This window comes from Ambystoma mexicanum, chromosome 7p (genome assembly GCF_040938575.1).
Source record: "Ambystoma mexicanum isolate Mex_15411 chromosome 7p, UKY_AmexF1_1, whole genome shotgun sequence".
NCBI classification, from domain to species: domain Eukaryota; kingdom Metazoa; phylum Chordata; class Amphibia; order Caudata; family Ambystomatidae; genus Ambystoma; species Ambystoma mexicanum.
This window is the reverse complement of record NC_090939.1, coordinates 657,346,062-657,371,675: the sequence shown is the minus strand read 5'-3', so window position 1 is coordinate 657,371,675 and position 25,614 is coordinate 657,346,062. Positions and strand designations below refer to the sequence as shown.

General features: G+C 46.2%; 1 protein-coding gene across 3 annotated transcripts in view; it reads left to right on the top strand.

Moving 5' to 3' along the window:
- TBC1D8 (TBC1 domain family member 8) overlaps positions 1–25,614 on the top strand; it is a 1,594,530-nt gene that overhangs the window by 914,190 nt on the left and 654,726 nt on the right. For all 3 annotated transcript variants that reach the window (XM_069636713.1, XM_069636714.1, XM_069636711.1), the window contains exons 11-12: positions 8,211–8,328; positions 23,842–24,127. In XM_069636713.1, the coding sequence (XP_069492814.1) occupies positions 8,211–8,328; positions 23,842–24,127 (404 nt within the window). The remainder of the gene's footprint in view (positions 1–8,210; positions 8,329–23,841; positions 24,128–25,614) is intronic.

Below are 25,614 nucleotides of genomic sequence, written 5' to 3'. Positions count from 1 at the left end.
GTCATTCTGTAGAAAGGAAAGTACTTCTGCCCAGTCTTATGAACATTTCGGCTGGTCGCCCTGTAGAGAATATGTGACCCATTTGAGTGCTCGAAAGTTCCAAACTCTGGATAGCCATTCGCTGATCTGTGGTGGATCTTTAGACTTCCATTTCTGTGCGATCCCCAGTCGAGCAGCCAATTGCAATTTAACAATTTTGGTTTGGAACCACACCTTATTTTTGTCTCTAATATCAGCAGAATGTTAAACTTTATAGTATTGGGTTTCAGCGAGCCAAACATTTGTTTCCATTTTCCCCCTTACCCGTAGAAGCTCTTCCTCCAGCTCCAGTTCTAATCCTATTTGCTTGCTTACATCTAATCGCTGCTTCAGCCATTAAAATACCATAAATAGTCGCTTTAAAGGCATCCCATGTCACAATTGCGGGGGTTTCTTGCATCAAGTTGAGCTCAAAGAATTCCTCCATCTGCCCTTTGATTTTTATCTCTCAATACTGTGTCTGCTATAACATCAGAGGGAAATCGCCATGCCCATAACCTCTGAATCCCCCTGTCTGTTCAAATCTATAATATGAGGTGCATGGTCCGAGAGTGTAATCGCCTGACATGTTATCTGGGTGACAGTACCCAGAAGTGGTTTCAGCACCCACGCATAATCAATGCGAGAGAAAGACCAATGAACATGAGAATAGAAGGTTTATCCTTTTTCAGAGCCCATAAGTGTTGACTATAGATCTACCAATGTTAAACTTGCAAATTTTTGTTTCAACATTTTTGGTGGTGGAGGTTGTGTGAAGCGAGATACTACACTCCGGTCCTGACCTGGGTCTGAGGCCATGTTAAAATCCCCTAAGAGGATCATTTCCCCCTCAGCGAAGGCTTCCAAGAGTGTAAGTATTGATTTTAAAAAAACCTTCCTGACCTGAGTTCGAAGCATATATTGAGGCCCCCGTTATTCTTTTCAAGCCAAGTGCCAAATCTATAAAGACATAGCGACCCTCCTTGTGGGTTTTTGTTTGAAGCACCTTGATGTGTGAACCTGGCCCGAGTGTGATCAATACCCCAGCCACCTTCCCTACTGCATTTGCTTGTGTAATTACTGGGTATCTCTAGAGTTTGAATTTGTCTGTCTTCCAGAGAAATATGTGTCTCTTGGAGCGCCACCAAGTGCGATTGGTACCGCCCCAAGAGGGAATCTAGCTTCCTGCGTATTGAGACCCCTAATGTTCAATGTTAAGCATTTGAATTGTTACCCCCACATTTAGACCTTGCAATCCTTGACATTCCACTTGTGTACCATGCTTTGTGGACCCCCCATTATCTACCCCGGCCCCCCATTAAATCTCCGCAACCGTTCCAACAAGTTTCCCGAACAATGTCCCCTGGCGTGATCCACGGTCCCTAACGACACATGGGGTACATTCCCCAACGTGTGTCAACTTTAACCCCAGAGCAACGTGCGTGGTATCCTAGTACCCCATCTGTTACCTGAACAGAAAAGATCTGAGATGGTGTGCTCCGCCTCTGCTATGTACACCCAGTCTGGTCTTAGTCCATTCTCAATAGGATATTTTCTTCTGCCAGTCCTTATTCTGGTGTCTTTGAAGTAGGCCCTCTGAGTCGAGCTTTCCAGTCCTCTTGATGTTTAGCCCTGTCTTTCCTCCCACGCCGATTTGCAGTCGACCACTTGCAGGGCTTGTATTTCTTTTAGGCCTGATGATCAGTAGCAGCGTTTGTGGCCCCAGATGGATCTTCGGAAGCATCATCTTCAATTTGTAGCAAAGCCATACCTGCTTCTCGGGAAGTGACTCTGCCCTCCATGGAAAAGACCACTCCATATGGGAAAGTCCATTTATACTTAACTCCTCGCGCCTGCAATGTTCTTACCACTGGCTGCATCTCGCGCTGTTTTTGGAGGGTAATTTGTGAAAGATCTTGAAAGAGTTGTATCTCATTTCCATTGAAAGTGTTTTGAGATGTCTCCTGTGCCTTCCTAAGGATTTTTTTGTTGTTGAGGAAATGATGTGCAGGATGCCAAGACATCTCGAGGTCGAGCCCCTGGTTCATTCCTTTTCAGACCTGTTCAGTGGATCCGATCGAGCGGAACCCTGACTCTCCTGTAATTAGATCTGCAAAGATATGGCTGACAGCGTCTTTCAAATCTGGATCTAATATTGATTCCGGAAGGCTTCTTATCCGTATCTTAGAGTTTCTCAATCTATTCTCAATGTCCTCAGTGTATTTCAAGGCTGCATTTGAGCCTGGCCAGATCTTCTAATGGGATGTCGGACTGTTTGCTTTCCCGTGTCAATTCCTGGATCGCCCGCTCATTGGAGTCCACCCACTCCCCAAGAGAAGTTTTATCTTTCCTAAAGTCAGATAAAGATTACCTTATCTCTGCGGAGAATGCAGAAAACTGCACCTGAATGAGGCAAGGAACCTGTCCTGGAATTTCTGGAAGCTCATTGCGAAATATTCCTTGGGGGTGGCCATTTCTATGTCAGCATTGCTGGGCTCTTCGCCTGAGTTTGCCGCAAGCATCCCCTGGCCCAAAGCCCATAGTCTTTGTAGAGGATTTGTTGTGGATTGAGGGATTTTGGCACTTCCTGTGTGGATGTGCTTCTTTTTGTCTCTCGGCATGTGACGTGGTGAATACAAAGCCACCCAATCCCAGTTCAAATTGTAGAAAGTTTGTTGTATCTCGGGAGTCATTCCACACTTATTAAATAGGCCTGCCCAGACCTACCACAAGCGGGAGGGCAGCTAGTGCATTGCCTCTTGAAAAGTACTCTAGAAATCATACGAGTTAAATTGTAGCTGTCTCTTTTTACCGGGCCTGGACAGTTTTATTATCTTTCTTAGGATCCTTTATGTTGTGCTAATTGTTGGAAGGACCAGTCCTGAGAGGTTTGCTTGCACACCCCCCGCAGTGTTGCATCTGTTTACGGGATGCCCAGGTCGGCAGAAAGCTTCGCTTTGCAGAGGCGGGGTAAGGGAACCACATTAGGCCGCCCAAGCTCCCGGATGGACGATGCCCTCTGCAATGCACAGTTTCTCTGCCTGGAACCCCTGCGATGCCGTGCACTTACTAAATATAAAAGTTCCGAAGATATATAACAAGCTGTAAGTGCGCCAGGTTCCGAATCTGCTTCTCAGCCCTGCTGGCCACACCCTCACCCGGGCTGTGTTAGCCGCGATACAGACACCGCTGGTTGCTGCAATGTTAGGGAAGGAGGGTTGCTGTGCCCGTGTGCCTGGGGTCTCCCAAGCTGATTCTGCCGCTCACTGATGCCATGGGTGGGGGGCACCTTTATTTTCACCTCCTGCAATGGAGCATCCCGCATGCATATCCTCGGGGTGCAGCGGCCAACTTGGAATCAAGTTGTTTGGTTTAGCATGCTTGGAGACATCCTCTACATTGCATGCTGCATTTAACATCAGAAATAGCTCGTTTATTGCATGCACATTCTTAAATGCATGCAGTTTTTGACGTTCAGGCATAGCAGTTGTCAAAATCTAAGAGCTCCAGCTCCTCCTTTTTTGAGGGTCTAAAGAAAGTGACGTTCCTATCACAGCCAAACCTTCAGACTTTTTAAACATAAATAAAACAGGATATGTGAAGGTAGTGGTCTCCAAGAATGTAGGAAAAGCACACAAAACCCCACAAGACTAAACTGGAGTCTGAGAAAAATGTGAAGGGAAGAAATCACAAAACCAATGGTAAAGGACAGCATATGGAGGCACTGGAGAGATGTGACACAGCTCTGTCTCGTCAGCAGACTCTTTTCAACAAGATGAAGGCAAAGGACATTTAGAACATGTGCAGTTAGCCAACCATGATAGGCCCGGAATACTGAACATCATTTATCACTTTTGCCATCTTCGAACAGCAGCAGCCTAGTCTATTAGATATCGTTAAAGGATAAACATATTTCTACTTCAGGAACAACCCATAGCTCAAAAAGCCATAGTCTTGTGTAATGCTACAAACATCAACTGTTTCATTATTCCGTGTTGCAATGCTGGTTCTGATGCCCTCTGGCACCCTACTTGGCATTATGTTCTCAGGTGCCACTTTGACCTGACACCTTTGAGAATCATTCTGCACCTGCACCCGCTGTCTCCAAGGACCCAGCCGATCCAAATACCTCAGCAACCCTCCCAATCCCAAAGCCCTGGCACAAAAACAGTGCCCCTGCCCAGGTACAACACACTCTCAACTGACTGATTAATTGTGGCTGATAGTGCCCACATAGGCCTGTGCTTGCACAAGAGGAACCTTTGTTTTATTGGCTAGGGAGAGAGGTAAGCGTCCCCCTCTCATCTCTGTACGCAAACCAAAAAACAAAAAAGAAGCAAATCAGTAGTTGCAAGAATGGAGGTTTTGATAAATCGAAAGGGGAACGTCCAATGTGAATAATAGACGGGAGAAGATATATAAAATGATAAAAGAAATCTGCAGAATATAGCGAGAGCAGTGACGATACCAACTACATTTAAGAACATGACACCACAAGAAAAAGAGAAACATTTAATGTAAAAAGGAAACCCCTTTAGGAAGGTGAAAGCGGAGCAAATGTATGTAAAGGAGGAAGAAATGCATATAAGTCAGCAGTGCTAGAAAAGACGCAGAAGCACACAAGAAAATACAATTGAAAAAAAACATTATTATGGATTTGTTTTGGTGTGTGGGCAGTACTAGTGGGTGTGTGCCCACGTATCCTAAAGAGTAAAATATGTCCAACTGCAAGTAAAAAGGATATTGCACTTTACCTCACAATTCTGTTGCCTTTATCAATGCACTTGTGCTGATAAATATGATAATGGAACCATCCAGTGACTTACAATATCCTTATAGCATACTATTAGGATGGAGTACTATGGTAAGTTAGAAGAAGGAGGCAGACAGAGTGGTGGCATTCTTACCAATTAATGTATTGAAATAAAAAAAGGCCTGTCTATCTCTAACAAAAGGGGTTTGCCCTCCTAACCTAAATTTGTCTTTGGTGTTTGTCGTTGGTGTAGTCCAAATCCTCCATCAAAAAACTGCCCTGTGCTGACCTTACCAGTGATCAAAAAGCAGGTTGCACTAACCAACCACAAAGAGTTCCAGGAGAAGGGCTTCCTTTTCCTGGACAGGCTTCCTTAGCCTTAATAGTCTTGAGATAGTTGCTTGTGATGTGATTAATCAGTTCCTTTAGTTCCTCAAGGGCGCTCTTTCACCTTCTCTAAGGTATCCCCTGTCTTGCTTTATTTACAGTTCCTCGTTTCCCTACTCAAGGGTCTTGGCCTCTACTCTTCTGGGTTTCTTGTAGTGTCCGTTCCTGACATATTTTATTTATAGCGCGCCCATACAGAAGTGTTGCAAGGCACGACGAGGCAAGGGAGGGGAACAGGGGAGGAACAAGACAACAAACTTACTAGGCCCATTGACATTGAGATTGCACAAGTGAAGGGGAGAGGGAAGGGGGAAAGTGCAAGGGGAAGAGGAGGAGTGGAAAGTGCTGAACACTGGATCAAAACAACAAGTAGTGCGGCCAGTGGGTGGCAAGTGCAAGAGTTAAGCACAGACAACTGGTGTCTAATAATTGCAGGTAAGGGGACTTTATGGTTGCAGAAACATACCCAAGTGCAAGGGATGTCAGGGGGCAGTGCGGATATGCAACTGGGTGGGCAGGGACCTGGGCCCAAATTCAGAGGGGAGCAGGGGCCCAGTGCAGTAACAGGCAGATCAGCAGGGGAGAGGAAGAGTGAAGGCAGAAGCAAAGAGGAAGGTCTTGAGGTGCTTCCAGAACCTAAGATTGTTCTCCTCAAGTTTCAGAGAGGCATGGAGGCTGTTCCAGAGGGAGGACCCAGCTGAAGAAAGAGATCTACCACCAGCTTGTTGCTTGGCGTAGCGACTGACCCTGAGGGAGTTGGAGGTGGAGGAGCGCAGAGCTCGAGTAGGAAGGTATTTCCGAAGGGAGAGTTAGAAGGTATTGCGGCCTGTGAATAATGCAAATGGTCTTCAACTTAATCCTTGCTGACACAGATTTCAGGGCTGGAGAGATATGATCCCTGGGCTTGAGGCCAAGGACAAGTCTTGCAGTTCTGTTCTGGATGAGTTGCAGAGGGCGGAGAGTAGAGGCAGGCAGATTTAGAAAGAGGCTGTTGCAGTAGTCCAGCCTAGAGAGAACCAGAGCTCTAGAGACAGTGAGCTTCTGGTGGAAGGTGAGGAAAGGAAGAATACCTCTGAGGAGGTGCAGTTGGTAGTTTGACTTCTTAGAGACGTCAGAGATGTCAGCAGACAAGGAAAGTGTGGAGTCGAAGAAGACCCTGAGGTTCTTAGCCTCACAGGTGGGATTAGGTAGAGCGCCAAGGGAGGCCGACCAGAGAGTGACAGGAAAGGAAGGGGCCGGTGTGCTGATGAGGAGGATCTCTGTCTTACTGGCATTAAGGCAGAGGTCGTTGGCAGCACACCACTGCTGGATTGTAGACAGGCAGTCAGAGATAGAAGAGGTGTCGGAGGTGAGCCTGCAATCAAGCTGAGTGTCATCTGCATAGCACTGAAAGTTGGAGCAGAGAGCAGCAATGCAGTGGGTGAGAGGTCCCGGGAATTGGTTGAAAAGCCAGGGAGAGAGATTAGACCCATGGGGAACACCACAGGTAGAGACTGAGATAGAGGAAAGGAAGGACCCAAGTTGGACCTGGCTGGGTCGGTTGGAGAGGAAAGAGGCCAACCAGGCCAGGGCCTGATTGGTGATACCCAGGTTATCACTGAGGCGGTTGAGCAGGATGGCATTGTTGACCGTGTCCAAGGCAGAAAAGAGATTGAGTAAGATAAGGACAGAGGGGAGATTAGAATCAAGGTTGGAAAGCAGGTCTTCACGGATGTTCAGGTGAGCAGTTTCTGTGCTTCTGGCTGCTCTGAAACCAGACTACTGGTCGTGGAGACAACCAACAGATTCCGTTTGCAGATTAAGCTGGGAGATGGCCAGCTTTTCCAAGAGTTTGCCCAGGAGAGGAGTCTTTCATAAAATTTCACAGCTAGTTTCGAAATTGTTTTGATCTCAGGTGATGTGTGCCCCTCTCCCCACACCATTAGGTTAGTGTCCTGAAGCGCTTCATCAGTCTGATATACACGTACATTTAGACTATTTTTGAAACCCTGTGTAAGGCTTTGAGATTGTTCCCCCATATTCTTCCCGAGATGTAATTGGATAATGTTCTTTTGTGTTGCTGCAATGGTTATGCTTGAAGTAAAGATCTTGATTGCTATGCTGGTTGTCTAATGGGAGTTGTACTCCAAAACATTGCCTGAGTCCTAGATTGCAGTCCCTTGATATGAAGACATGTTACATAGTCAATTCTGGCAGCTCTAGTCTGTTTTGAAAATAATTTCAAAGAAATCATTTCTCACGCTCCTGCTTCTGTCATCAACAGGAAAGCAACAATAAGCAATGACATAGCTCGGCTTTTCCTGGGCCAAAATGCTTAAAGCTGATTTTGAAACCGCTATTTTCAGACAGCGAGCATATGTATTTTCAAACGCAACTGATGAGACACTTTATGAATCCTTGATACTTGATGCCGACTCTATGTATTGATGGCTTACTGACCTGATCCATTTTTTTGTTTTATTTTTTATTTTATTATAATTTTTTTTTCCTTTTCCCTTGTGCTATGTTTGCCCCTCTTTCTCCTGGTTGTACTTCCCCCTCCTCGACGTTTCTACCTGTGAATTAATCTTACCTCTGTCAATTATTGTTCAATAATTATTTTCAGGACTATTTGATCAATTTATGAAATTGGAGAAGTCATTGTGAAATGGACAGGGAATTAATTATGAAGGAGAAGGAATTGTTCTGTATTGTTATATGTTATGCATTTGTATGTTAAAAAAACCAATAAAAATCATTTTAAAAAGAAAAAGAAACCGCTATTTTCAAACCTGTTTGGTCAAATTTCACAAACAAATTCCTACTTAAGCAGAAACATAAAGCCTGTCTGTTAAAGTAGGAAATGTGAGACTGGTTCAAATTGTACTCAACTAAAGGTTGTAAAAGGAATGTTAGTAACATCATGTAAAATAAGGTTCTTATTGTATCACATGATTGCATGATGTAAGGATAATTTACAAGTTCAGATATACTTTTTGCTGTATCATGGATGTATTGTTTCGATATTTTCTAACATGCATAGTCCTAACTGAATTTCTTGAAATTATTTCAGTCCATGAACATTTTGACCTCAGTCTTACTACTTTATGCCAAAGAAGAGGAGGCCTTTTGGTTACTGGTCGCAGTGTGTGAAAGGATGCTCCCAGATTACTTCAATCATAGAGTTATAGGTAAACACACTTTCGTCTGTGTTGATACTGTCCTGAGTAACTCTGTAATGACTTGAGTGAATTCTTCCCCAAAGGCAAAATATTGAGTTAACTGAATACTCATTAAACATTTTGTTTATGAATTATGATGTATTAGTTTTGAGTTGCACACAAACAAAAACAAAGTTTTGTTTTAAAAATGTATTTTATTCCAGCATGGTATTTTATGATTTTTCGCACTACAAGGAGAAACCTTGTTCTTATAGGTTTATTCTCTAAAGGAATGAATAACATGGGCAGAAGAATATTCTATAACAATCCTGACATAGATGTGCAAAGTGTAATTTTTGATCAGTGATTCATCTTGAGTGCAAAAGATAACAAATTGTAGAAGAGACACGTGTATCAATAGAGAAAAGGAAGGATTTATATAGCAAGTATCTAATGAGACGATTCATGGGAATCTCATCACTTCTCCCCGGAAGGGAACCCTTCTCTGTAAGGCTAGGGACGTGAGCCCGCTACACAACAATCCCCCTATGGTGGCCGAATGCGGGACCTCCCAGGGAGACACTCCACTCATGGGGACAAGGACTCCTGTTCCTTCAGGGAACTCCTTAACCCCCTTACCTTGGAGAACATGCAGTCCACTAGGTCTTCCAAAAAACAACCTGAGAAGACTACTGTCTGTTATTGCAATGCTCCCTCCTTTCCTTATATGCAATTTGACTCCAACAAGACGAGGAAGAATGAAAGGAACAAACAAAGCAGTATTGAGTCATCTCCTAAAAGTACTGAGAGGAAGAAGATTGGAGGAGTTATGCCAACTACTCCTTTTACAGCTCCAGACAGTACTGGGAAGAGGTAGCCCAAAGGAGGCATGTAGAGTAATTCAGAGATACAAAGGAAAGACTTGTATTCCACTGGGGAAGACCCATCTAAAGGGCATAAAAAGCAAGGACTCCTTGAAAGGGGAATCCGAGGTGAAGCCCATTAGCCCCGGGAAGTTAAAACCTGGGATTGAAGAAGTACGAAGGAGGAGCAACTCCACTGTCGAGAGGACTTCTGTGGAAAGGTCTGGGCAAACCTCCAAAGCCAGAGGGAGGCTAGACTTGAGCAGAGGCTGGAGAAATGCTGATGGTGGTGTATCCTCAGGGAGGTGGACCGTGTGGTCCTTCAATGACGCCAATGCCGGGAGAGCCAAAGCAGGGCAGCGGGGAGTGAAAAGAGAGTTGCAGCAATTGGCCAAAGAGAACAAGCAACCCAACACCCTGGGAAGAAACAGGGACGTGGCCCAGGCAAAAATGAGGTAACAGGAGCTATGGTAGACACGATAGGGCTTGGGAGAGGGTGAAGATTGCATTAGAAGGAATCTCTCTTGTCCCAGAAACATTTGTGATGAATCCCAGGATCTCGTCACTGCTTTAATGGGGGGGAGCCCCTTCTCATGACGCCAGAGAGGTGAGGCCACTACTTGATTGTCCCCCTGGGGTCGGTACCCAGTGGGAGGATCTCATGGGATGGGAAGCCCACTATGGGATCAGTGATGACTATTCGCGTGGTATGTCCATCATATATTATCCCCTAGCTCACCCACTTACCCTATCCAGACTCATCCTACCCCACACATTTACATATGTCTCTAGCGTAGATAGTATCACTACCTCTGGAAATACTGAGACCAGGAAGACTATGGTTTGCTTAGGGAAGACACACTCAGAAACTGGTACAAAGAAGGACACTGACAACCCAGTGGCGAGTGAGAGCATCACCACTGAGAACGAGGAGGAGGTGCGGAGCAATGTGGAATACCCCATGGAACCAACATGAACAGACTAGACAACCTGTACAAGCCAAATTCAAATATACAATAAAAAGGGAAGGAGGACTTTGTGGTCGAGCCCTCCCTGGAGGAACCGCGAGTGCAAGCGGAGAACCGAAGTTAAGGCGGAAGACTGGGACGCTGAGAAGGAAGCTGAAAGAAGAGACATTGACTTGGTGGAGCGAGGCTACAGGCATCCCTGAACTCTGGTGAGCGCACCAAGTGCAGGGAGCACTGCCGGGAAGAAGATTGTAACGGCAGAGCCGCAACAGACTGAAGAAAGTCCGGGAGCGTCCGACGAGTCACACGGATGACTGCAGGTGTCCAGAAGGAGCCTCGAAACCAGGCAGTATACAGAGCTGAGTGAGTCAGGGGAAAGCAGTCATAATCCCTGGTGTATTTGTGAACATTGTGGAAAGCCAATAGAAAAGGGAGGCATTCCCTTGGCATTGCAAGAAGCCTGGAAAGAACCAGGAAAGCCACAAGAAAGAAGGCATTCTCTGGGCAATGCAAGGAGCCGAGAAAAAACCAGGGGAAGGGAGTCATTCCCTGTGGTGCATTTGTGAACATTGTGAAAAGCCAAGAGAAGGGTGTCATTCTCTTGACATTGCAAAAAGAGCCAAGAGAATGAAGCCGTTCTCTTGATACCAGTATTTTGAGTAGGAACTTTGTTTCTTTCTGAATCAGAGAACTGTTTGCTACTTTGGAACTTTGCTTTAACCTTTGGGAAAGGATTGCGACCTGGGGAAGGGATCCATCCCCTCAGAAACCAGTTTCTCTAATACATGCAACTGTGCCTGTCCAGGTGAAGAGAATCCTTCTTCTGGGCCAAGAGGACAGAAAACCCCTTTTAGTTTAGTTGTAAGTGTAAGGGTTGGAAATAGGCTTTTTAACAGGATGGTGGACTCTTTTAGTTTTTGGACATTCTGACCGATTCCTTATTTTTGTTGAGGCAGGGGAAACCCCTCCTAGAGTTAGGGCAAGATGGGGTTTTCTTTTCATTTTCCATAAATACAAGTTTCTGCCAACCACTATGCTACCACTGTGTCAGAGTTGTACTTGCACAGTGTTAAAGACACCACCAGTATAGACTGCATCAGGAGTAATCTCTCTCGTCACAATAACTGTGCCAAAGTTACCAAGAGGTAGGAGAGCATTAAGAATAATCATCCTCCTTAAAAGAAAGACCTCAACAGTGCAGAGCGCCTCAGGAGTAATCTCCCTTGTTACGATAATTCGAAGAGAGGCATTCAGAATCAAGGAAGTTACAAGATGGGTCTTTCTGCTGATAGTGTTATTAAGAAATGTTGAAGAATCCAAGGACACTTCAGGAGTGACCTCCCTGGTTCATTACTCAAGGAGAAGACCAGGGAAGCCTTTGAGTTTATATTGTGTTAAAAAGGAAGAACTGTTGGACAGTTGGTCAAACCAGGGAAAGTCCCTGGGAGGAGCTACAAGGACCTTTGAAGGCCGTTACCAGAGACTGTCTGGAAACAACTTCTACAGAGAATACAGTTTGAATCGGAAGCTATTTCAAAAGATTGTCAGAAGTCAGCTGATAGATTGACCCAGTTGACCAGGAGAAGGGAGTAATTCTCATTGTTTTCACCTTTGTTGAATCAGAAGCTATTTGAAAAGATTGTCAGAAGTGAGCCCAAAGATTGACCTAGTTGACCAGGAAAAGGGAATCATTCTCCTGGCCACAGCTGTGTGGTCAAGAACTTTTGCACAAGACTATTGGAAAGCAGCCCTGAGGTTCATCATCTTAGACCCCAGGAGAGCGGAGTAATTCGGCTGATGTTATTTCTGTTTGTTAAAACCTTTTTGATTAGTGGAAGGGTCAGAATAGGACAGACTCTTTACTTTGACCTTCACGCTGATGACGATCACCCGAGTTATTATTCATTTAGGTATGGCAAACCCTCTAGTGATGGGGAGATTTAGGCTCTTTTCTCCTGTGTTAAATAAAACTTGAGTCAAAATGCCACACCTTTTTTTTTGTTTCAAATATCTTTTTTATTGAAATCTCAATGAGCACAATACATATCAATGCCATGGTGTTGCCAAATCTTAAAGAACATTGAAACTTAATTTTCACATTTTATATTCCAACCCCCCAAAATAAGTGGATAACTTAACATATGAAGGAATAAATGAAATAAAGAAACAAATAAACAACTTAAATGTTGTCGCACAGGAGAGCACCAATATTTCCATGACCTCCAACATGCCCCACCTTTCAGTCTCCCCCTCTGCTCTCAAACAGGTGTTTCATGATTTGTGGACGGAAGAACATATTTTATCTCTCCTGGAAAAAGTCTAAGAAGGGGGCCCAGGTGCGGGAAAATCTCACCATGCAATCTGATAGGTGTGCTGTTTGCTTCTCCCTGGCTATAATCTCCCATACCTTCACCCACCAGTAAGAAATACAGGGGCGCTTTGCCTCCTTGCAGAAGCGTGCTCTAGTTATTCTTGCTGCCATCAGTAAATGCAACATCAAATCAGCTTGCGCTCCTGTTAGTGGGTATGTTCCATCTTCTGGGACATCCCCCAGCAACAAGGTCAGTGGGACGTAGTGAGTAGATTACCTGTAATATCTTTTATCCTTGACCAAATCTCTTGCCATTACGTTCGCATGGTGGGGCAGTGCCACCACATATGTGCAAGATCCCCCAGTTGTCAACAGCCATGCCAACAGCGATCAGAATAGTCTGGGCAAATAGCATGTAACCTCTGAGGAGTCATGTACCAATGATAAGACAGTTTGATGACCCCTTCCCTGCTAAGAATGCTGCAAGAGCTCTTATGTTCACGAGCCCAGATTCTTTGCCCGGATTCCTCTGAGATTTCCGTCTCAATTCCTTCTCCCATCGTATCATATAGGGTAAGCAATGTACCCCCCATGTTTTGGTTGAGAGATGGTGGGGATGGTTGCGCATTATCTGTGCCAAGGTCTTTATAGCTAAAGCAAAGACTAAAGGGGAAAGAGGGAAGCCTTGCCCGGTACCTTTACCCAGTGGGATTAATGGTGACCTAAGAGGGAAGCCTTGCCCGGTAACTTTACCCAGGGGGATTAATGGTGACCTAAGGGCATTAACTCTAATTCTGGTAGCTGGAATCTGGAAATTTGCCATGATCAGCTTAATGAATGATGGGCCAAAACCATATGCGGGCCAAAGAGCGTGCAGATATTCCCATGCCATACTGTCAAAAACCTGATGAGCATCTAGAGACAAGAAGGACAAACCACCCGAAATATTAGGGGCCAGGGCAATGAGATTGACTACCACCTGGATATTGTCGTGGGCGCTCCTATTTTTAAGGAAGCCAGTTTGGTCGCTATTAATTATCAGTGGGTGGACCTCGCCTAGCCTGATAGCCAATATTTTACTGATAGTTTTTGCATCATTGTTTGGAAGGGCTATGGCGTGATATGAAAGGCACTCCTCCGGGTCTTTGCCCTGTTTCAGTCACACAGTCGTAGATGATTCTGCCATAGAATCGGTCAGCTTCCTGGACCCTATGAAGGAGTTGAACAGTTAAGTGGGATGTGGAGTTAGTGTCTGCACATGTTTTATAGAATTTGTTCATGAAGCCATCTGGTCTGGGGGCTTTACCTACAGTGAGAGCGCAAATTGCTTGAGATACTTTTTGGGTGGAAACCTCCCCTTCAAGTGCCTCCCTAAGCTCTTCATGGACCTGAGGAAGTTGTGCCTGCTGAATGAACTCATGAGTGTGAGCCTGGCTCCCTTGGAGTGGGGCTGAGACCGTGCGAAAGGAATCTGCTAGGAACTGTAATTTCCCTTCCTCCATGACAACCTTTTTACCCTCTGCGTTTCTCAGTGCCCCTGTAAAGTTTTGTGTGACTGATTTCTTTAGCTTGGTCCCTAGCAACATATTAGCCTTATTCCCTTTAGCATAGAACAATTGTTTTGTCCTTAATATCGATTGTGAAGCCTTCCCAGTCAGGTGTGCTTCTAGAGCGGGTTGGGCCACCCTGAGTTTGCGCAACGATCACCGACTACTCTTCAGTATGTGCTCCTTTCCTTTCTCCTGTACTATATCCTCTAGTATCATTAACGGTTGCCTGCACGCTTTCCCCCCAGGCCACTGATTGCTCAATAATGACCCCTCGAAGTACAGCCCTTCCAGCATCCCAAATTGTTCGAGGGTCCATTTCACCTCTGTCATTGTCCTGGAAATAGTCCTTTATGGTGTCCTCTATATGGGCTTTCAAGGCTATGTCAGACAATGTCATGTTGTTAAGCCTCCATGGGGGCCTGTCCCAGGAGGCGGAATGGACCAAGTCTAGTGTCACTCTAAGGGGGGAATGATCTGATAAGGCCTTCGGTAAGATATCGTCCCCTTGAATGGCTGGAATTTAGTGTATTAGAAACAAGGAACATATCCAGCCTGGAGAAGCCCTTCTGGACGGCTGAGTAGAAAGTAAAATCTCTTTTGTCTGGATGGAAGAAACAACCTGCCTCGATCAGCAAGTGTTCTTGCAGTAATGTTGTCATGGCATAGAAGTTGTGGTTGTCTTGAGGGGTAAGGGCCAATGATTTGTCAACCACTGGGTGTACTAGTCTCAGAAAGAAAATCCAGAGGATACAATTTGAAAATGCTGTATTAAGGGTTTTATTATACCTAATACATTTATTACTGTGTGAGTTCAATCACAATTTAATCTGCACTCAAGCAATTATTTATTATAGCAGGAGAAATTTTAAAAAACATCATAGTTTCATAAAAATCATACTGTTGTATCATTCATGCATTCATCCACATCCGTACAACATAAATCAATCCACTCATACAAAACATCAATAGGTACAAGATAAAAACATACAACAAATATCACAGTTCATCAGCAATTCAATTATTGTACAAAATGTTTTTTGTGCAAAACAAAGGGCATGGCCACAATAGATTATGTAGGTGGTCATCAATTAGGATAGGTTAGAAATAGAAGATCTTCACAAGTGGCCTTATCCAGAATTTCTCCACTGGGTGTACAACACAGTTATAACCCTCTCTACCCCCCAGAATTATTTCACCTTCTGCAAATTCAGCCAGTGTGTCTGTGAAACCTGCCAGAAATTCAGCCGGCTTATCATTCGGGCCATATATGATGGCCAAGGTTACCTTGCAGCCATTCAAGAGAGAATTGAGCAGTAAAAATCTCCCTTCGTTGTCCCTCAAGATCCCCTCCACTTTCAAAGATATGCCCCTGCGAAGCAGGATGGCGACCCCCCGCTTTTTATGGCCACTCGCGGCAAAATATGCCCTTGGGTATTGTCTACTGTGCAGCAGTTGTTCATCACCAACCAATAGATCGGTCTCCCGAAAAAGACCAGGGTAACATCCAGAGAGGAGAGTCTGTCATAATGCCTTTTGCTTTATTGGAGAGTTAAGACCCAGCATATTCAGGGTCGGGCCTAAGAGGTCAGGGGACGCCATCATGTTCAGTACCAGCCCAAAAGCCAACTCCACAGGCCAACCCAGCCCCCAGAGTAACAAAGCAGGAGGATCGTAGCACCTTTAACTGTATGACAAAAAAAGAAGAAAAACATTCACCCCGAAATATCACCCTTAACCCAACCTTAAAAATTCGTACAATTTCAAAATGGGTGCAAAATGGGCACAATTCCCTAGTGACATTCCCTCCCCCACTCGTGCAATGATAGCCATCACATATGCACCAATGTTTGCTTGATAACAGTAAAGACAAGAAATAGCCTTCTGTGGAGTGGAGAGCGGGCTCCCATGTGACAGACCAGCATTTAGACCCAGAGGGCCCAGTATCGCCAAGTCAAACCCCACCCCCGGGGGCGCCCCAACTCAACCCAAAGTGCAGAATGCATAGAGTTTCTTCTCCTTCTGGGTTTCCTGGTGCTGCTTCTGGGATCTGGATTTGTGCCGGTAGCCATATCGTTGCCATCCAAGAGTCTGGGACAGCAACCATCAACTCTGCCGCTTCCTCCTCAGGGCTGATAGAGCACCGTTGATTCTGGTACTCATATAACAGCTAACACGGAAAGCCCCAACAGTATTGGATATTACGGGCAAAGCCAGGCTGTGACTACATGTAGTCTTCTCCTATTTGTAAGTGTCCTGGGTGAGAGGTCTTGATATAAGAAGATCTCTGCCCCCCGGAATTCTACCGGCTTCTACTTCCAGGCTGCCATCATGATCTGTTCCTTCTTTTGGAAATAGTGGACTCTTGAGAATACGTCACGTAATAAATTACACCGCTGCTGACTAGAAAAGTAGACTCGGAGGGTTCTATCAAGCACCAGCATCGCAGTATTTGGGAGGTCCAACAGAGAGCGGAAAAGGTCCTTGACATAATCTGACAGGTCTTGATTTTGCACTTGAAGTGGCACCCCACGAATGCGGACATTGTTTCTATGCAAACTGTTTTCCAGGTCCTCCTGTTTGGCCCAGATCAGTTCTAGCTGCTCCTCGACCCACGGCATTCTGCTAGATAGCTTCGCTTGGTCATGCACTTGTTCACAGAGTGTATTTTCAACGTCGTTCACCCGCGATTCCAAGCGCAGAAGATGCAAATTAAGGTTGCAGCCGTCTTAACAAGCGTGCCTTTCGTGGACTTAATCTCCATTGTGAGATCATGCTTTAAAGCGACGAGCGTGTCCATCATATCATCTTTGGTGAACAAAGGTTTTGCCTGGACTGAGAATGGGAGAGGGGAATGGACCTCAGTGCAGAACTCTCAAGCGCTCTTCTCTTTATCCGGCATTCCTAGGAGCGTCTTCATGTCTCCCCCTTTAGCCTTAGCCCCAGTTTTAGCCATCGCTCAAGCAAGTAGTCGGCGCATAGAACTGTCGCGCTCACACCGGCCCACCACCAATTCCGCTGTCCGCATGCTTTTTCCCTTGGCGCTCCATTCAATTATCTGTAGATGGGTACGGATTGGGGCCGCTCAGACAGAGAAAGCACCACAATGCCTTCCTCTGACCTAGAATCGCAGTAACAGTTGTATAATGGCCACCCCCACGGAATCCGTCCCCTCCACTCTGACTCCAGGTTCTTCATGAGTCCTCTGCCGAGTCTCACGTCTAGGCTGCGTATGCTGTTGTGCTGTTGGTGACCGTGTTTAGAATTCCAAGGCCCTAGCTTGTAGCTGCAGTTGGGGGTAGAAGGGAGGGGGGCTAAGTAAGGGTCTACAGGCCCCGTCACTGTGGTGCTATACATGTGGGGAGTTCATGCGACTCATCGCGCCCCGGGATTAGCATCAAGTTAAGTAATTGCTGAAGGAGGCACGCTAGTTAGGATCCCAGTGATATACAGCAGTGGTTTAGTGCTCAATCTCCTTCTCGAGCACCGAGGGCTGCGGGAGGGCCACCATTTTTACAGAGCTCACTCATACTCCAAGTTGCTTCCTCACCGCTCCGCTGATCGCCAGCTCACAGCTTCTAAGCTTCAGACTTCGGACACCACAGCTAGGGCCATTTCACAGCATGGTAGTGGGAACTGCTATTGCCAATAAAGCTTCATTTTAGGGGTTTTGGGATGTCGAGCGGCAGAGCCTGCAGCAGGCACGTCTACCTAGAGTGCTGCTTGGCCATGCCCCCTCAAAATGCCACACCTTTGTCTGAATCCTACTTCCTATTTACCACACTAATGAGAAGGTTATAATGAGGAACTGTTGGCATGCAAGAAATAGTTACTTCGAAGGGATTGTGTCCTCCGACGTATTCCTCATCTTAGAGATCTCCTTCCAGCTCTGCTGGCCTCGGAAAATTTTTTCTTTAGAGGGCGCTGCGCGTCGACGTCCTCCGAGTCGATGTCCCTCGACAGCCGCCGTGTCGACGTCATCCTGCCTATAAAGGCCGCGCGCAGCGTCCGTTGCTCAGTTCCGTTTTTCCGCGCTTACTCAGTGCCTCGGAATACTGTTGCTCAGTTCTTGTCAGATTAATCCTATTTACCTCGAGTTATTCGATCCGTACTCGATGGCTTCCTCGTCGGAACCGACAACTCCTCGATCCGGCTTCAAAAAAAGCTGTCACTGACTGACCCTGACAGAGTTTGTCTGTGGTGTTTGGGAGCTGAACACCATTGTTCGGAGTGCGAGGACTGTATGTCCATGACAGCTAAGGCCCTGAAGGAGCGTAGGGGGAAGCTGGAGAAAGGTAAGACTTTTAAAGCTTCTTCTTCGTCGACGAAGTCGAGACACTCGTCTCCTCGTCACCATTCGCGCTCCAGGTCTCGGAGTGGGTCCCATCACTCCTCGAGATCGAAGCACTCGAAGAAGAGACGTCGAAGATCCCCTTCTCCGTCTTCCTCTTCCTCTGTTTCGCCAAAAAGAATCCCTTGCCCCACGAAACATAGTTCCCGGGCTGAATGGGAGGAATTCCGCAAAAATATGATTAGCGTCTTCGAGAAAGCGGCCTCGACCCCCTCGAAGACTGCCGAGAGCGATGCTCTGGTCGAAAGACCCGAAGGTCAAAAACGCTGCGAGTCGCAGTACCCGGCGAAGGAAACCTCTCGAGCGCGTCTCGAACCCTCCATTAGGACTATGACCTCCAAACCTTCCTCGAAGGTTCCGTCGACGCCGTCGACGAGGGTTCCGTCGAGGTCGATGTCTTCGACGCCGTTGTCGAAGGGACCTTCGACACACGAGTCTGTCGACTCAACGCCAGCGTCGACACCGGTGTCGACGCCAAGAAAAGTCACGGTTACGACACACCCAGTGTCTATCCCCAGGTCCTCGACGTCGATGGCTTCGAGATCGTCGAGTAGAATCCCAATTCTGTCGAGGTCTTCGAGGCCTCAGCCTTTGTTTTCGACGCCACGCTCGAAGCCTTCGACGTCGGCGTCGACGACATCGACGTTTTCGAGGCCGATTATGACAAGTTCGGCACCCTCAGCCTTGGAAATGGGGTTTACACCCTTTATGAGTTCAGAACAATTGAGGACCATGAGGAAGATCATGACAAACTGGGAAACCCCAGATGTCGTACCAGCAGTAAATAAAAAACTGTCTACAAAGTACAGGGTATCCTCTACAGACCCGGAGTTTTTGTCTAAACACCCATCCCCAGAAAGTCTGGTGGTACAGGCAGCATCCTCTACCGATGTCAAGACGGCTTATCCTACCGTCCCACAGGACAGGGACGATAAAAAATATGATGCTATGGCAAAGAAAGTCTTTTCAGCATGTAGCATGGCGTTAAAATCTGTGAATGCTACTTGCACCCTTGCTAGGATCAGCCATACACTTTGGGAGTGTGCTTCTACAGCGGCTGACTGCATCCCGGAGGGAGAAGAAAGGGATTTGTTCCTGAATATTATACAGGACGGTAAAGACGCTATGTGCAAATCCCTCCAGACGGGCATTGATTCGACTGACAGTATCAGCAGAGCAATGGCGGCAAGTACATCAACCAGGAGATTCGCTTGGCTGAGAAAGTCTAGTTTTGCCCCAGATGTGCAAGCCAGGCTCTTGAACATGCCATTCGATGGCTCTTCTTTGTTCGGGAAAAAGGCGGATGACAGTTTAGAGAAACTGCAAACTTCAAAAGCAGCAGCAAAATCCCTAGGAGCTGCAATCCGTCAGACTCCTTTTCGTCCCACAGGAACCTCTGCGAGGGGCAAGTCCTTTCACTTCTACTCCGCATTCGGAAGAGGTAGAGGACGACCGGCTCAAAGGGGACAAAGAAGAACTACCCGAGGTGGACGTGGTAGATATTCAAAAGCCGCAGCAACACCAGGTGCCTCTTTACCATCGGCATCTGCATCAGCCGCCCCAAAACCACTCTGAGGACTTCCCTCACAGGACACCTGTAGGAGGCAGGTTGACTCAACATCTGGCGGTATGGCAGGCTATCACGTCAGATGCTTGGGCATTGGAAACAGTTGCCCAAGTTTACTGCCTGCCTTTCCTACGTATACCTCAGTCATCCACCGGGGATCAGCTCTCAGAAAGCTCCAGATCCGCTCCTCTTGCAGGAAATTTTGGACCTGCTAGAGAAAGGTGCCATAGAACCGGTACCTGTAGCGGAGAGGAACAAGGGCTGGTACTCCCCTTACTTTCTCATTCCGAAGAAAGACGGAGGACTGAGACCCATCTTGGACTTGCGAGAATTGAACAAATTTCTCAGGAAAGACAAATTCAAGATGGTCACTCTTTCTCAGATCCTCCAGGCCCTTCAGTTCCAGGACTGGTTGGTATCTCTGGACCTTCAGGACGCTTATTTCCATGTGCCTATCCATCTCAAACACAGGAAATACCTGAGGTTCGCAATTGGCAACTCTCACTATCAATTTCGAGTGCTGCCATTTGGGCTGACCTCCGCCCCGAGGGTCTTCACCAAATTAATGTCGGTAGTTGCGGCAAGTCTAAGGAGGGAAGGGATTCACGTCTACCCCTACCTGGACGATTGGTTGATCAGGGCTGTTTCTTCGGAACAAGCTCGGATCCAGCTAAATCACGTGTGCCACTTCCTTCACAGACTGGGCTTCTCCCTCAATTTAAAGAAGTCACAAATGATACCATCACAGAGACTCCAGTTCATAGGAGCGATCCTGGACACTTCCCTGGGAAAAGCCTCGCCACCAGAGGTGAGGGCTCAAGATATTCTACAGATGGTTACCAAGTTCCAACATGCCCAACGTCTCCCAGCCTTCGACTTTTTGAGGTTGCTAGGCCTCATGGCATCCTGCATTTTCCTAGTGCCTGAGGCTCGCCTAAGAATGAGATCCCTCCAGTGGGCACTGAGGACTCAGTGGTCACAATTCTCAGGGAGAATGACGGATCTTCTTCAGGTTCCCGACTGAGTAGCTCGAAACCTTCAGTGGTGGGCCTGTCAGGAGAACATTCTGAAAGGAGAACAGTTTTGGCAACCCTGGCCGGAGATAACAGTAGTCACGGATGCCTCACTCACGGGGTGGGGAGCCCACGCCAACGACTTGACCATCAGCGGTCGTTGGTCTCCATCGGAGTCCAGTCTACATATCAACCTGTTAGAGCTGAGAGCCATCAGACTTGCGCTGAAGGCGTTCCTGCCAGCTGTACAAGGAAAGAACGTCCTGATAATGACGGACAACACGGTGGCCATGCATTACCTCAACAAAAGAGGAGGCGTAGGATCACTACCCCTGTGCAGAGAGGCGATGCAGCTCTGGTTTTGGGCAATCCAAGAAGGAATCTCTCTATCGGCAGTTCACCTAGCCGGAGAGAAGAACTTGACAGCGGACGCTCTGAGCAGGCAGAGCATAGTCTCCCACGAGTGGGAGCTAGCTCAGGAAGTCCTTCAAGAGATCTTCGCCCTTTGGGGAACCCCTCAGGTAGATCTGTTTGCCACCAGCCTAAACAGGAAATGCGACCTGTTCTGCTCAAGGGAATTTCCCCCGAGAGGAGCTCTGGGAGACGCGTTCATAGTGGACTGGGAGTTTCCGCTTCTGTACGCGTTCCCACCGGTCCCTGTCATTCCTCAAATGATCAGGAGGTTGAGAAGATTCCGGAGAACCATGATCCTAATTGCCCCGGATTGGGCCAGGAGAACGTGGTACCCGGACCTTCTAGACTTGTCCATCTGCCCTCCAATTCGACTTCCACTCAGAGAGAACCTACTCTCACAGAAGGGAGGTCAGGTTCTCCATCCAGACATCAAAACCCTCAACCTTCACGCTTGGCTTCTGAAAGGCTGAGGTACAAGGATTGGGACCTCCCTGATGATGTTATGGAGGTGTTGCTTTCGGCAAGGGGGCCAGGAACAAAGTCTTTATACCGCTGCCGTTGGAACAGATTTTGCAGCTGGTGTAGAGAACAGAATATCGACCCGGTTTTGTCCTTCCTACTATATTTGGCAAATTCAGGCCTTCAAGTTGGCACTATTAAGGGCTATCTCGCAGCGCTATCCATCTTTAAGCGCACTGCGGAAGAAACATCCTATTTCAAATTACCCTTGGTAATACAGTTTCTAAAGGGGTTAACCAATGTTTATCCCCCAAGACCATTCCAAGTTCCCCTATGGGATTTAAACTTAGTACTAACTTTCCTGATGGGTATACCTTTCGAACCACTCCATTCTTGTTCGTTAAGATTCCTTACCCTTAAAACTGTTTTATTAATAGCACTTACATCTGCTAGAAGGGTGAGCGAATTACAAGCTCTTTCTTGTAAACCCCCTCACACAATATTTCACAAAGACAAAGTTGTCCTGCAAGTGAAGCCTAATTTCCTCCCAAAGGTGGTTTCTGAATTCCATATCACTCAGAAGATTACCCTACCATCTTTCTATCCTCCTCCTCACCCGGGGAAAGAGGAAGAGAGGTTACACAGGCTAGACCCTAGAAGGGCTTTAAGTTTTTACATCAGTAGACTAGCCAGGATAAGACAGGCAGACCAGCTGTTTGTAGGTTATGCAGGTCACAAGCTGGGGTTACCAATAACTAAGCATAGATCATTCTAGCCATTCTGGAATGTTATAAACTGGCAGGGAAAGAGCCCCCTCAAAACCTTAGGGCTCATTCGACCAGAGGTATTGCAGCTTCATCGGCCCTCAAAAGAGGCATGCCGGTTAAAGACATCTGTGCGGCCGCTACATGGTCGTCTGTCCATACCTTTACACGTTTTTACAATTTGGATTCCTCCTCCAGTCAAGAGACTAGGTTTGGAAGGGCTGTACTGCATTCTATTCATCAATAGAAGACAGCGTGAAGTCAGTACTCCCTCCTCCAATAAAAGAATACTGCTAAGGGAGCCTATCTAAGATCAGGAATACGTCGGAGGACACAATCCCTTCGAAGAACAAGTTACTTCTTACCTTGTAACGTTCTTTAGACGGGATGTTCCTCCGACGTATTCCTCATCGGCCCTCCCATCCATCCCTGCAGTTCTACTTCCCGTGTTGTTGCAGCTTACGCTCCTTCAGGGTGATTAGTCTAGTCCAGAAAGTATTATTTTGGGCTACAAAACGGAACTGAGCAACGGACGCTGTGCGCGGCCTTTATAGGCAGGATGACGTCGACGTCGATACGGCGGCTGTCGAGGGACATCGACTCGAAGGACGTCGACGCGCAGCGCCCTCTAAAGAAAAAAATTTCCGAGGCCAGCAGAGCTGGAAGGAGATATCTAAGATGAGGAATACGTCGGAGGAACATCCCGTCGAAAGAGCGTTACAAGGTAAGAAGTAACTTGTTCATCTTTACGCTCTGAGCACTTTAGCATCTTTTCAACCCATGAACGATGTTTGTATTTTGCCTGTGACGATGGCCAACCGTTAATCTGATTTTGCCTAGGATCGTATTGTATTCACAATTGGTCTGGCCCAAATGTCTTGTAGACTCATAAGGTTTTCAGTGGGATGCTTACGTGAGCTTTTGTTTGTATGGTTAATTGTTTTACAGTTGTGGTCTTTGTAACAAACGCACGTGAGTAGCTCCTTGTGACATAACCATGATCCTATCGAACAATTAGAATGGTTAAATGACCAGAGAGGCATTACCATTCTCTATGGTGCCTGCCAGACAGACACACATTCTGAATTAGCAACAAGGCAACATATAGCACTCAAACCTCCTAAATAAACGGTATGTGCAGTGAGGTTTAAATGTACTACCCAGGGGAACATATCAGTACTTAAACTGTATAAGTAATGCATTTAAACTCATTGGCTATAAAACATGGATTGGTGTGAATTTGCTTATTTTTTGTGTTCTTACTGCTTTTCTTTTCATTTGTGCAGGTGCCCAGGTAGACCAATCCATTTTTGAGGAACTAATCCGGGAGAGACTTCCAGAGCTGGCAGAACATATCACAGATCTGTCCACCTTGGCCTCCATATCCCTCTCATGGTTCCTCACTCTTTTCCTCAGCATAATGCCTTTGGGGAGTGCAGTGAATGTTGTGGATTGTTTCTTTTATGATGGAATCAAAGCCATCTTTCAGCTTGGTTTAGCAATTCTAGAGGCCAATGCAGTGGAACTATACAACAGCAAGGATGATGGACAAGCCCTGATGATCCTGAGCAGGTATAATATGAAGAAAACGGGTTCTTTGAGCAGGGCATCCAAACGCACACATTTCAGAGGACCTCTGAATATTAATAATGCTTAATTGATCTGCAAGAGGCGCTTGCCTTCTCTGAGTGCTGTTGCTTGTGGCTTCTGCAGATGTGAAGATGAGCAATTAAGTTTTAAATGGCAGTGATAAGGCATTTGTTTTGAATAATGCATTGTTCATTGCTGCTTGACAGAATTGCATAAATTGCATTCCAAGCCTTTTGGATACATATTTTCTGCTCTTTAATGCAAGTGTTGGCTCCCTTAAAACCCATATGTGACTACGCTTTAATGTATATGGTATGTTAAAGGTCATTTCTACAGCGCACTATCACCACCGGAGTGGCCCCCTGGCGCTCTGAAAGGCAAGCTGGTGGGACGGGTTGATAGGGCATATTGTGAGAAGGCTCAGAGAGCTGCAATGTGCTGTTGACAGCTTCATTTCGGGTTAGCACCGTTCGCTGACCATAGGTGTGCATTCTTGGTCGGTAGTTTTTCATGTTCTGTTGTGCGAGTCTGTGTGGCCTGTTTTGTTGTTGCAATGTAGTGAAGTACGTGCGGTTTGCTGTGCAATAGATGTGGTTGTGTTGTGTGAGCGGGTGAGCGGTGTATGCCGACGGTCGAGTCAATATATATATTTTTTTTTGCAGTTGGTTAGTGGGTTGCGTGATGACCATTTTACCTCCTTGCTTCAGACATCTGTGTTCTGCGCGTCTGCTTGTGCCTCGTATTGTGGTGTTTCATGCGGGTCACGCTATTGGTCTGTGTGACTAAATAGTGGTGATGCCTCCTCCCCCAATTGGGTGCATACTAGTGGATATCTACAGTGGAGCAAGGTGGTCCAGAAGGCCACTAAGAACGACCAGCGCTAATGCCAATAGTTATAAATATAAAAGGCAGTGTTCAACATGAATTTTTGAGGGTACCTAGACCAAGTGCCCTCTGTAATAAACAGTCAATATAATCAGTGAACTGCGCCAATTTACAATAATACATCAATCAGTTGAGTTATATTTTTAATTCCATTCTACAGCCTGAAACGTGTTTCGAGCAGAGCTCTTCTTCAAAGGCTGTGCATCAAAATGCAATTTAAAACCATTAGCATGTTGACCAATGTATACGCATCATACCAATTTGTCAAACACATAGGGGTTGAAAAAAGGGGGGGGGGGATTGGCCACAATCATAAATGTATGATACATAACAGCATTGTTTAAATCATTACAGTGTTACATGATCAGTATGATTGGATAACCATAAATGTTAAAGAGAAAATAAAAATGAATTACCGTTGCCAAAAGACATCCATATGGTTCTGAAACCATTGCGAAGGATGACAAAACAACATGATAAGAAAATAAGTGAGGTGCGGTGACTAAGCAACCCTGGATGATAAGATTGGCTGGATTACCAATAATAGTTAAAATATCAAGATATAATTACCGTTGATGCTTGTC